The sequence below is a fragment of the Dunckerocampus dactyliophorus genome, chromosome 8 (genome assembly GCF_027744805.1).
Source record: "Dunckerocampus dactyliophorus isolate RoL2022-P2 chromosome 8, RoL_Ddac_1.1, whole genome shotgun sequence".
Lineage (NCBI taxonomy): Eukaryota > Metazoa > Chordata > Actinopteri > Syngnathiformes > Syngnathidae > Dunckerocampus > Dunckerocampus dactyliophorus.
In genome coordinates, this window is record NC_072826.1 from 13,080,885 (window position 1) to 13,094,653 (window position 13,769).

The following is a 13,769-nucleotide window of genomic DNA, read 5'->3' on the forward strand; positions in this document are numbered from 1 at the left end:
GATGATGAATGACTGCAAACAAAATAACAAGCCCTTGCTCGCATCTTCACACTCGCCCATACTGTATGATGTGTGGATAGACAATGTATGAATTTATTCTCATCCCTCAAACTCTGATTAATACGAGTGGCTGCTTCACTGCATTTCTCCTCCACAACGTGACTGTCAAGGCAAAAATGTACAATCAGTGTGACGTTATGTAAAGATCTGTAAAGTGCAGCAAATAACCAAACCTTTTTATTCACTCGGCTTTAGAACTCACAGTCACTTTGTGTCTCCACACACATGAAGGACAAGCTGAGTGCATGAGTCCAGAATGTTACCTTCAGCATCACGGCTGAGTATGAAATGTATTTCTTCAGTGTTTGGCATTACTACTGAGAGAACGGAATCATAACATGTATTATGGAATGTATAGTTATTTTAGGCTCAGGCAATCATTTTGTTAATTTTTTTTATTATCTTTTATTATTTGGACCCAAGACACACACCTCTAACCTTAAACATTGACCCCAAATTCAGCACTTTCCAATTAGGCAAACACATTTTGGCCTTAAATGAACAAACTGCCCCCAATTAACTTAATGTGAAATTTGTCCCTGAAAGTGGTCAAAGTCAAGACTCGCACACGCACACGCACACGCACACGCACACACACATACATTAAAGCAACAATAAAGTGACAATATAAACGTTAACCGGTATAAAAATCCTATAAATGGTTCACAGTTGCCATTTTGTAGAAAAAGGCTCTGGAAATTTGTACATGTTGACCTCTTAGCCCAGGGGTCGGCAACCTTTAGCATCAAAAGAGCCATTTTTCCTCCTCTTCCAGTAAAAAAATTAAAATAAAAAATTGTCTGCAAAACATTAGACAACTTATGAAGCTGTAAAAATCTATTTTAAATGTTACCTGTTACAAAAACAAAATTCAATAAACAGAAGTGCAGCCAGAATGTGTAGCCCTACTCTGAAATCATTTAAACACTGAACTCTGTAAGCCTTGTTGAGTGGTTCACATATTTGTGTAAAATGAACATGTAGCCAAGTTCACCATAAAAAAAACTTGTCAGATGTCACATTTCTGCAAAGCAGTGTTGTTTGCTTAATAGCATTTACGCCTGTGCTGTATTGTCATCAATGACGGTTCTAATGTTCCTGTCCTTTACTGTCCTTGCAGAGAGAGACATTCTTTCATTTTCTGAATAATTTCTTGTTCATTTTTTAATTGAGAGAAGAGATGCTAATACGGTAGTACCTCGCATAACGTAAACCTCCTTTTACATAAATTCCATTGAACGTAAAGAATTTATGTAAAGGTTTTGCATCGTATTACGTAAGGAATTCCATATAACGTAAAGCGTCAAGTCGGTGCAAGCGACAGAGAGACTAACAGAGTACACTTGGTGACGCCTTCTGACGCTTTACGCTCTCATTGGCTTATTATCGGGGCACCGCCTACGCTCTTATCTCATTGGCTGATTATCGGGGCACCGCCTACGCTCTTATCTCATTGGCTGACTTATCCAGTGCGTCCACGTTTGTGTGTGAGCTCCCTTCCTCATCGTAGTCGCCCTTAAACTAGTTTGCACGCATTGAAATCTCTTCTTAATTTCTTTACTTTTCTTTGTGTTAAAATTACTGTCAGTCATGGGCCCTAAACCAAGTGTAAGGGATAAGAAAAAAGGGAAAAGTTGTCGAACGAACAAACGAAGCAGGAAGTTATCCACAAATTCTGACGCTTCATGCTCTCATTGGCTGATTATCAGCACACACCGCCTACGCTCTCATCTCATTGCTTAATAGCGGAACACCGCCTACGCTCTCATCTCATTGGCTGATGATCGGGACACCACCTACGCCCTCATCTCATTGGCTGACGTATCCAGCGCTTCCGTGTTTGTGTGTGATAGGCAGGCTCCCCCCCCCCCCCCCTTGCCTCCACTTGTGCTCCTGATGAAGACATGTGGTGAACGGTGAGATTGTTTTTGTTTTTCAGTTTTATTCATTTACAGTTATCTTATTTATTACCTTATTTTATATTGGAATGTTACTCTACTGTGTTTATGCTGTTTTCTTATATTTTCCCACCATATTTGGTGGACTTTGAATATTGTGAAGGACCAAAATGGGTGAGTTTGGGAAGATCTTGGAACGTATTAGGCTATTTACATGTATTTTACGCTTTGTATTACATAAAATCCCTATAACATGAAGGTTCTTGGAACGTTGTAGGGGCGTGTACTGTATTATTATGAATGATTCTTTCATGTATTTTCCATCAGTGAACAGCTTCCCCCTCCTTCCAATCTCATGTGCAGCCCAGTGTTGCCAACTTGGCCATTTTCTAACTAAATCTGGCGACTTTTCAAACCCTTTTGGTGACTTACTTTCCCAAAAGCAAATAATGACAAATGTAGGGACTGGTAGGTGGAGACTTAGTAAAAGCACTGGTTTTGGAAGACAAAGTGAAAGCATGTATTGTTCTGCGGTTGCTGCCCAGAGGTCCGCCCCCCCTCACAGCAGTCACAAGCGGTCAATGCACAGTCAGCTCCCTCTCACCTCTCTCAGAGTCACCACCACGGCGTTTCGCATGTCACGGGCTCCAAACACATAGCTACAGCGAGTTTCTCGTTAATTACATTGTTTTATTTTACTGCACAGTAACTTGCTTCAGACTCAACTCAAAATTCCCTCAACTTTTTACTCTCCAGTGAGACTCACTGCATACAGTAGCCTACCTCCCCTTCCCTTGCTCACCCAATCAGTAGTCAGAACGCAGACTTGATGCATTCACGGACTTGCGGTGAGTTGGATATTTCACATTCTTTTTGAAAATGCACATTCCCTCTACTTTGGTGTTAAAAATAATCACCGCACTCGGTGAAGGGAGCCGCAACAAGGAGTCTGAAAAGCCGCACGCGGCTCCGGACCCACGGGTTGCCGACGCCTGTCTAAACCTGTTCCTCCTTCTTTTTCCAGTCTTTTTTGTAATCCCAGTTAAAGAGCTTCAAATAAGCGTTTAAAGTTTGAAGCACACTTTTCCTTGAGTGAGCAATGTGTTACATTCAGCCTACGTAATGAGCGAGCATATGCGAGCGTTGAAGTTTAAGGTCTTCTTTATTGGCTCACTCTTAGTGCAGCATCAGAATATTAACTAGGGTGAGTTCCTTCCTCGTTTTCCGGACTCCAACACATCCTTCGGTTCAAGTCTTGTGCTGATGAAGATTAATTTGCAGAGCACAGCGCTCTATCAGGCCCCGTGACACAAAGGGCAAAGATATAGACTAATTAAATACACCAGTGCAATTGATATTTCAACATGGATCAATGCAAGTGTGGGATCTGTTAATTAAATCCCTGATAATGTTTACTCGTCATAAACATTCCCCGCACTTGAGCATGGCGAGAAGGGGAAGATAATCGCCGCTGTTTGACAGATTAATTTCAGGGCAGCGCAAACATCCTTCAAGCACATGCCAAGTGAGAGCCTTCTTGTTCTGAGGGGGAGGCTGCATTTAATGCTTGAAAGAAGAAAAAAATCATCCGATTCATAGAGCAGATATGCTTGAACAGCATAAAAGAGAAAGATAACAGTTACATACGAGGTTAAGCTAATGTTATTTGAACCAATGCAGTCGCCATGGCAGCCCAGCAATCTGAATCCTGGAGCTAACGAAAGAGAAAGCCCTGAAGCCGGCGCAGGCGCGTGGATCCGCAGTTTCTCGCCTCCTCCCGGTGTACGTGCACATGGTTATCACACGGTGGGTTAAGAAGGCATGTCAAAGCCCACACCAAAAGCACGCCGATCATCTATTCAACCATGTGTGAGGAGAAGGGGGTCGTGAATGGGTGGGTTAACCAAGAGACAGAGCGCCTTTAGCAGAGCGACCGTGGGCGACGACCCCCCGCCTGCCCTCTGTTCCCTGCAGTGGGACTGATTGCTTGTCTCAATCATCCCAACAGCCCTCGTTCCCCACCCACAACACATCAGCAGACTCCCTCACCACCTCTTACAGGGAGGGGGGCATCTAAGTCTGAGTCCTCAACCCTGGCTCAGCGGGGAAGCGATTAATTCTGCAAGTCAGAAAGCCCATTAATTAGGCAACGCCTCTGGCTATTTCAAGAAGACCCTTGGCAAACAGTGAGGCCACTCGCAGACACATGAACGATGCGGCGGTGCACCAGGTTGTTAATGGAGGATCACGCTGAGTCAAAACTGTACGCTGAGGGTATATTTTCAAAGGGGTTTTTGCAAAATTTCACATATAGACGATACGACCACAAGAACACCTGCAAAAGCGAGTGGAAAACACTAATACGCATGCCAGTAGATGGCCTTTCACTATGCAAGGAAACCCTACGTGTGTTTTACAGTGGTACTTGGCACTTGGTAGATATTGTGACTTCAGTGGAGAAGCAATGCAGTAGATATTACTTAATATATATAACTTTTTCTCCCAAAATTCTATCTTTATTATTGTTATCCATTTATTTTCTATGCCGCTTATCCTCACTAGGGTCGCGGGTATGCGGCGGACTTCGGGTGAGAGGCGGGGTAAACCTTGGACTGGTCGCCAGTCAATAACATATAGACAAAAAAAACATGGACAATTTAGAGTCCATGCATGTTTTTTTGGAATGTGGGAGGAAACCAGAGTACCCGGAGAAAACCCACGCACGCACGGGGAGAACATGCAAACTCCACACAGAAAGTGCCCAACGATCAAGTCTCCCCGATCTCCTGAGTGTGCCTGTGTGGTCAACATGCTTAATCACTAAACCACCGTGCGGCCCCAAAACATCACCACAACACCTTAGCTGAATTATGGCATGTGTGGTCCAACCTATACTTGTAGGTCAATAGAGTAAATTTATGGTGATTATTTTCCTGACCATTTTATCTGTGTATTTTGTATTGTCTGTGTATGAAATTGTATGCCCAAAATTGTAGTGTTTTGGGGTAAAACATTTTCTAAAGAATAAAAATGTAAATGCCTTGATGTCTTCTACCTCAAATGTGTAAATCCAAGTTCAGTTAAAATGTTACCATTAGATCTGTCAATCGATTAAAATATTTAATAACGATTAATCACAATTTGTCCATTGTTAACTCATAATTAATCACACTTACTGGCAGATAGAACGTTTTTATTTTTATCTATAATAAGTAGGAATGTAAATCTCTTTGTGGTAGACGATTTGATACGCAACGACAATAACGAAATAAAATTTTATGTAAAGGGATATCAATTTTGGAAATATGGGCCATTATTTTATTTGAAAAATAATATAGCTTAGAAATCCCCCAGTTTTTGCATGTTTAATGCAAGCGGCGTTTGGTCCTTTGTTTGGTCCTTGCTGATATTATTGAGTACTAATGTGCATATTTGTTGGGTACACAACCTCTCTGAAAAACAAGTCCAGGCTCATACTGGTGGGTCTGCATTCATTAATTATTCATTCATTCATCTGTATTCATTTCATGCTTTAAATTTGATGTTGTTCCTGTCACAGTTTTACACAATACATAATAAAATAAATTAGATCGCTATAATGTACATATATTTTACTGATGTGTTGATAACTAGCTAGTGCGCTGCTAATGCTAGCATTGCTAGCTATTCTGCCATGGTCGCATTGGCATAAGTCCCCAAGCAGCTGTCCTCCGCTATGCCTCCCGTTAACTAGCAGCTCGAACCCAAATAAATAAAAAAAAATAGTGCCATTAAAGGAAACTCATGTTAATGCGTTAACAGCCCTACTTCTTATTATTTATTATTATTAAAAGTAAAATACAGAAGGAAACGTTTCTTTCAGATTGCTGCTCAGGGCAATCTGGCATCTACATGTGTCATTTGTGCAGTATAATGAATGATGGATGATTGGATGGATGGATGGATGCATCCATACATACAGTATGTTGATTCTGTTCAGTAAATAACATGAATTAATTTCATCAAAGCGAATGTAATGCACCCAACTTTATTTTACAGTACACTCAGCTCAGAACCAGGGAATACATTGTACACTGCCTAGCCTTGCGCCTAACTCTCATGCTTCCCATCATGGCGGATTTTCTGCTCCATGGTGTGCTACACTCTTGTTACATGCATTTGCGGCTAAGTGGACAGTCTTATTAACTAGCGTCTTTGGTTCACAGTCTCATTGGCTTCCGGTTGCCCTGTTCTTGCGAGACTGTCTTTAAAGAGATTGTCTTTAAACAAGAAATATTGTCACGTTTTAATCTCGCGAGATCTCGTGGCACCCCAACCGGCTTTGCTTGTGTAATTTTAGGAGAATTGACTGCCTTGATTGAGGCAATGAACTAACAATTTTACGCAAAATGCCTACAGGTTGTCCGCTGCTATACTGAACTGCGTTCCCAGATTGAACACACACATGCACATATTTTACATTTCTACTAATGACGAGTTTCAGGTTATACAGAAATGTTAAGTACACTTTGAAACCCATGTTAATATAATCTTTAAAAAAAAATCACAGAAAACAGATTGCAAAGCTGTAAATTCAAGAGTCAGGATGTTAGCAGGCTATTAAGTCGTTAATTTGTGATTTAGCCAGAGGACTACCGCAGGGGTTCCATTGCTGATTAGCGAGCGAGGAAAATCACAAGTAAAATTACGCCCAGCACCGATGTAACCTTTGAACCCACTTAGCGAAGTAAACAAACATCCCAAGAATAAGGTAAAGAGCAAAGGGCTCACAAGAACCCTTTGGAAATGTTAAAACATTACCTTCTTACATTGATTGTTGTTGTCATGGTTACACTAGTAGCTCTGTATTGCAATTGGGAAAGAATGAAAGAGAATTCAATGTTGCACCATACGGCTCAAAAGAGGATGAGGGGACAACAAGCTGGTGTCTCCTTGCACTAGTATCAAAGCAAACCAGCCCTCAGTTTGCTGATTCTGAACTGCAGCTAAGTGCTGGATGGGGCCTGGCTCAATGTGTGACGGTGAGGAAACCCTGCTGATGTCACATCATCCGTGAAATTGAAACAACAACTCCCTCGTTGTAATTACATTTGCCTAAATGTGAAGGCAAAGTGCGGGTGTAATACAATTAACATGTAATTGCCAAGCTGACCATGATGGTACTGATCTGATTCCAAATGAGCGGTCAATGAGAACCATGAGAGCCTGTTCTCAAGCTCACTGTGTGTTTCCACCAAGGACGGACATCACATCTTGAGCTGGGTGTATATACTACAGTACGTAAAGTACAGCTTGCAAAAAGTGGCCTGCGGGCTCGCTGGAGGGCCTTGAGTGCATTACCGCTGCCTATAGGACTGGCGTGGAACAGTACTCTCATAATTTCTCCAAACTCGAAACAAATTTTAGTGTACTGTATCTATTGTGACAGTGATAAATAACGGCATCCACTGGCTTTGACTATTGGCCGTGCCCACACGCTGCACACTCCACCTACGCCGGCGTCCTCATCACTCCGCCTGCCATGCGCCTGATAAAGGTGTGAGGCGCCGGGAGACGGCGTACTGGCAGGCTGTCGCTGTCTTTCGATGCTGCCAGAGCGTCTTTTGGGCTCAGCCTCTCTGACTGAGAGCACTACTGCAAAGTCTACAGATGTGTTGTGGTGAGTCAAGAGCATGTGGGCAGATTCCAAAGTTTTCATTGCATGTGGTGATAGGATGGCAGCTCGGCATCTACGGATGGCCTTATGTCAAAAAGTGAGGGCGGTATTGGAGTTCTAATGTGTGATGCCACGAATTAGGCCTTCCAGAAGCTAGGGACAGAAACAGGGAGAGAAAACAGTTGTCATTTATTGTTTGCCCTGTCTACAGATCTACTGTTACTGTGTTACTCTTGTGCTTAGAATGCTTTGAAGACCACAGTGTTGCACACAGCTCGCACAGAGTTTGAAGCCGGGTCCATCCACTAGCTCAGTGTTACATTCAGGATACGCTGCCATTTGGAGCATGTTCGTGATAATTTAAGGTACGTTTAAAGCATTTATAGTGATAGATATAGACGATATAGCAAATATTAAAGTAATACTTTATTTTAATATGCCAATTGGTTAGAAAATAACTTTCAATTTTGCTTGGTATGTCACACTTTTGGTACCCACTTCAAGAGACTGGTCGAATGAAAAAACAATAACAACTGTCTACTATCTACTATATTTCTATACCACTTGTACTCATTAAAGTCACAGGTGAGCTGAAGCCTATCCCCACTGACTTTAGGCAAGAGGAGGGGTACACCCTGCACTGGTGGTCCATCAATGGCAGTGCACATATGGACAAACAACCATTCACACATTCCCTCTTCCTGATCCGACCATGTACTCTACACCCTACTAATTCACACACACGCAACAAAGTGACAACGTTACAAAAGCAATTGTTGGAAACACGCATGATTTCACGCACCAGTTCAACAGGAATATAGCAACCACTGTCCTTTTTTTTAAATCCTTTCACATTCTCTTTTGTGACCTCTCGCACAAATAAAGTTTAAGTTCCAATTGTGTTATTTTAGTCTACTAACATCTACCTACACTGTTTCCTGATATAGTGGCCTGGGGTGTTAATTTACTCCATTTCAGAGAGTACTAGACATCTAAATATTTTGCTTATATACTAAGTTTATGTGTGCGAGTTAAAAAAAAATATATATGTACTATTTCATCTAGGCACCAAGTAGGAACAGCACTCCCAATTTTATTCCTAATTTATATTAGGGGTATGTTGTTTATTTAGTTGTACAAAAAAAAGTTTCTAATAATATTTAATATTATTATATGTTTTTAAACAATTTTCCACACATAAATAATGCTACACAATCGAAGTGAAATATTATTTTACAGTAGGGATGCTCCAATCAGCGTTTTATGCTGTCGATTCCAATACCAAGAAGACGAGAAGCTAGGTTAGCTGCAGACAGCTAGACAAAGTGTATCGAAAGATGCAAGAGAAGTCGAACCCCAATCGGTTGGATAAGGGAGCGATCAAAGACACTGGCATCGATTGGCGTAGCCTGTGTCAAGCTGTTAAACTGAAACCATTGGAGGTTTTACAGACTAGTGTTGATTCTCACGGCATTACGGAACAAAGGGCGTTCCTTGTCGGCTCATTAAGGCTGTTGTCGACTCTACGTGTCACAGCACGCATGCAGATTCATGTCATGTCTGTGTTGTAATGTCATGAATTGTCATGTGGCTGCCCCGCACGACGGTCGGTTTTGTGATCGGCTTTGAAAGGCATATGCCAATCACATGTTTTTTTATGGAAATCGTCCGATACTAATTGGTGGCCGATCTATCAGAGCATCCGTAATTTACATTATTTTATTATTATATTAATATAAGTGTAATCATATCATAAATATAATACATGATAGCATATAACATTATATAACCTATGGTGTTATTTGTACTCTTACGTTGTGCAATCTTGGCCAAGTGCATCCGGTTGACCCAGGAGATCTTGCTGAGGGGGTTGGGAGTGTTGAAGACGACCATGAAGCTGACAGGACGGCCGGACCTGCATGGTGCGCAAAAACAAAGGTTCTTCTTGAGCCCTGTATGAAATGGTACAGTTTCAATTGGCCAAAATTTGAGAAGGGCACCAAATCAACACATTATACCATAAGAGAACTGCATAGACACGAACATTTTCAGACAAAGACAACTCTATGAAACCCTGTATTTAAGGAACATATTTGCTAACAATAAACTCTATTAAGAAAATTATATAGAGGTGGTCCTCCGAATATGTTGTACCAACTTTTGTCGTGTTGGGGTTATGTACGCACCCGCATAAATTAATTAAGTACTTCAAGGTCCGTAGATGCTGGACTAATTGTTTCAGCATGTGCAGAGGACGAATACACGCTGCACACTGCAAAGATGCTTGAAGAGACTCACAAGACCCTGCAAGGAGAGGCGAGGCCCAGTAGGGGGTTAGGCTAGAAAACCAAAAAATAAAATGGAAACGTGATCAAATATAGACAACTTTGCACTCCCTTCCAAGCTTAAACTCCAGCGACGTTTTTGGAAGTAGTGTCACGTCTCTGCTCTTTAGGTAGCAATTTCAAATTAAAGCCAACATTGAAGTCTGTTTACTCACTGAAGAAAAATAAAACCTGCGCTTGTTCATGAAAGGGAAAAAGCCATAGTTTCACAATGAAATATCACACTTACTTCCACCCATGTTGATAAACGTTTGCTATGCAAATGCCACCGTTTTAAACACACCTTACCATTTGCTCATTGAGCTACCAATAAACAAACTTTTAACGGTGAATAACAAATGTTAATCTATCAGCAATTGCCAGTTGTATTCTTATCGGTAAGAGGAAGATGCAAGGAAGATGCTTTTCAGCCATCTTGTAGAGGCTGCGGCTTGTTTATTTGGACCCCTTAGCCTCTAGCATATTGAAAACAAGTTGGTGTTCACTTTGACCGCAAAATGATTAGAGTTGTGTAACCCCGGTGGGACTTACAATACCTTGAGCAGTGGCTTTAAGATCAGACATTAAGTGCACAGTGGAGCGTGCGCTGCCAAAAAAAAAAAAACACCTTCAGGACATGTCCAATGAATGGGGAGTGGGGGGCTGATTTAGTGGGAACCTGTGGCAACCTGGATTAGAGGTGAGATCAGGAGGAGTATTTCACTGCACGTCCAAGGCTGGCGTAGCCATGACTGTGACAAGCACGACCAATCACGTTTTGCTTTTAGCTGCTTTGAAAGGGGAGCTTTTCTCCTTATGATATAGTTTGTTTGGGGGTCTTGTGAACATTTAGAAGCTTAGTGTTACCTGGTAGGCATAATGGTGACATTTTACTATGATTCATAGGTTTGTATGTACCTGGGCTGTGGTGAAAACAAGGTCTTCTTTAAAGTGTTTACAGTGTACACCAGGGGTGTCCAGACTTTTTCCACTGAGACCCACATACTGAAAAATGAAAGGCTGCAAAGGCCACTTTGATATTTTGCAAACCAACACATGGAGATATGCTAACAAGTTTTATATACACCCCTGATCAAAAACTTAAGACCAGTTGAAAAATTGCTACAATTTGCCATTTTGCACATTTGGATGTTAATGAGGTTTTAAGTAGAGCTACAATATGCAAAAGCAAGAAGGGGGAGTTTTTTCACAACCTAATTTTCCAAAAACTCAAACTTTATTCTGTTTTGTTTGTTTCTCATATTATTATGACATATTGACATATTACATAAAAATGTAAACTATGACATATTCTATAAAAATACCGTCTTTTTTTTTATTATTTCAACTTTATGCTACTAAAAGGCCGTTGGCTCCCGGGCCGCACTTTGGACACTCCTGGTGTACACTGTCTTTTTTTTTTTTTTTTTTATTTAGCGACTATCTTTATTTCCCTAGAGAGGCGTCTGAATAGCAGAGCTGGAATTCACACATTTTGCAGCACAATAAAGCAGTGGATTTCTTTCAGAGCTGTCATGTGCTGATGCAGGCACTCCACCAGACCTAAAGTGGAGCGGAGTGTGTAAACAGTTTAGTGGGAGGAAGGCATGGAAGGATGCAGAGTAGCACCTGAAACCCAAATCAATTTGTCCAAAATGACCTAGCCTTCCTTCCTTGGAACACAAGTGTGAAATACAGCGATGGGGGGAGATGACTGACAGGAAGAACAGCAAATAGAAAAGCAGCATTCCAGTGCAGAACAGAAGGAAACAACCAAACTCGTGTGAGGTTGGAGCTCAATGGTGCCAGGTGGCACCGCACATCACGCTAAAAAAGCAGCCGTTACAAAACAATGAGGCCTCTGAAAAAAATAGTGTATGAAAGCATCCCTGCTACTGTAGTTTCCAAGTACAAAAGCTGCTCCACAGTACAACAAGTCCTTTGAACACGCAAGCCGAGCACTCCCACGGGCCGGCGGCCGAGGCCTTAAGCCAGGCTGGGGAAGACCTTGGGGTCGTCCACGTTTGGCACGGAGAAGGATGACTTATAACTCCGTCCTCCACGTGCCGGCCTGGGGGACGCCGCCACAACCGCATCCGCCACGCGGCCCACCGCGTCGGCCCAGATCCCCAAAGTTGATGTCCAGCTGGGAGATGATGTCGTTGGCCGGCTTACGGAAGTGATGCTCCTCGTCCATCTTCGAGTCAAAAGCCTTGGAATCTATCAGCTCATCTTTTTTACCTTCCGCCTTGGACTTGTGCAGCACGAATCCTTTGTTCCAATCGGCTCCCTCGTTGGCTTTGCGGATGTTGAAGTCCACCTTGGAGCGCTCCTTGTCCCGCATGGCCTTCCACTCATCCAACGTCATCTCCTTAGGACCTTCCTCCTTCCCCTCCTCCACCTCATTCTCCTTGTTCTCAGAGTCAGCAGGTGGATGCTCCTCGCCTTCAGTGTTCTCCTCTGTGACGTTGGACTGGTCAAGTTCATTGAGTTAATCTTCGATGGTGCCCCAGTCTCGCTTTTCTTCACCCTTCAGACTAGATCGGTCGCTGCCACTGTGTCTGTCAAATTCACGTTTTCCTGTGGAGTCAAACCCGTCGCTGCGCCCCGCACCACGCCCTCTGCCTCCACGGCCCACCCGGACGGCGCCGCAGCCCCTCATCGGCCTGTCGCCAACAGGCTTCTCCACAGAGAATTCGCCACCCTCGGGCTTCTCGCTAGCGTCCGTGGGCGGCCTTTCGAAGCGCCTGTCCGTCAGCCGTCTGTCTGCAGGGGGACGTCCCTGTCCCTGCTGGCCGCCCAGGGGTCTCGAGCCCTCACCCTCAGGCTTGCGGCCCATTCTCCTCATGCCGGCACCGTCTTTTCTGAGTGGGACCGGCGCCTTGGTCTCCTCCTTTTTGTCACTGAGCGCCATCTTTTGGTCCTTCTGGGACCCCTTTTTGGGCTGTTTGCCAACCTGGACTACAGGTTTGGCGACGCCAGCAGCGGCAGCCTCCTTCTTCTTCTTCTCAGCCTGCCTCAGCAGCTCAAACGGGTCCGATTCATTGTCCAATAACTGGTCGTATCGATTGATCACGGCGATGCCAAAGCCTTCTTGCATTTGTCCGGGCATGATGGCGCCCCTTCAGCAGGATTTTCCTCCGATTCTACGAGGTTCGGTGCAAACACTTCGCTAGGTGAAGCCACAAGATGGCTGGGGAAAGGAGTTTCTTCTCTTCCGGCGCGATAGACATATGGGGACTTCGTTGTAGGTGCGGGTGGGGCGTGTAGTCCGCTGGACGCGCCGAGCAATGAGAAACACTTCGCGAAATCTACATTACCCACAATACCACGGTGAGCTGGCGTCGCCAAGCCATGGCGGAAAACAGGCACTGCACGCTTTCAAACACTTGGCTCTTGTTTGCAGTCATTAAAGAAACTCGTCATCTAAAGAAACTTGTCATCTGGTGTACACTGTCAAAACACAACTTCATTGATTTTGAAGTGATACAAAATACTTGTTAGATGAGGTCAAAGGAGTGCATTCCCTACCTTTCAAAAAATCACTTCATTCCACTATGTCAAAGCAAGACAGTTTAAACGGGGAAGGGATCTACGATGATGGCGTCAAAGTTCTCCTTTGCACATTTTTCCTTTGTTTGAAACAATCCTAAATGTTAAAACGGATTGCTTTTCATTTTATGGTCTAAGCAGGAAAACCATTGTTTTGGCAGGACAGCTACAGTAAGTGAGGAAAACTGCCAAGTGAGTTCATGTCCCCTGTCAGTGGTCAGAATCACAAGCTGACCCTCTCCAAATTGTAACAATTTTTTGTTACGTGCCAAAGCAAGA

At 43.2% G+C, this 13,769-nt stretch overlaps 1 protein-coding gene and 1 pseudogene across 3 annotated transcripts in view; both read right to left on the reverse strand.

Annotated features, from left to right (window-relative positions):
• The window catches only part of arhgef10la (Rho guanine nucleotide exchange factor (GEF) 10-like a), a 155,259-nt gene that overhangs the window by 57,200 nt on the left and 84,290 nt on the right, over window positions 1-13,769 (reverse strand). For all 3 annotated transcript variants that reach the window (XM_054785625.1, XM_054785624.1, XM_054785623.1), the window contains one exon: window positions 9,429-9,529. In XM_054785625.1, coding sequence (XP_054641600.1) covers window positions 9,429-9,529 — 101 coding nt within the window. The remainder of the gene's footprint in view (window positions 1-9,428; window positions 9,530-13,769) is intronic.
• LOC129186899 (plasminogen activator inhibitor 1 RNA-binding protein-like) lies at window positions 10,100-13,272 on the reverse strand (annotated as a pseudogene).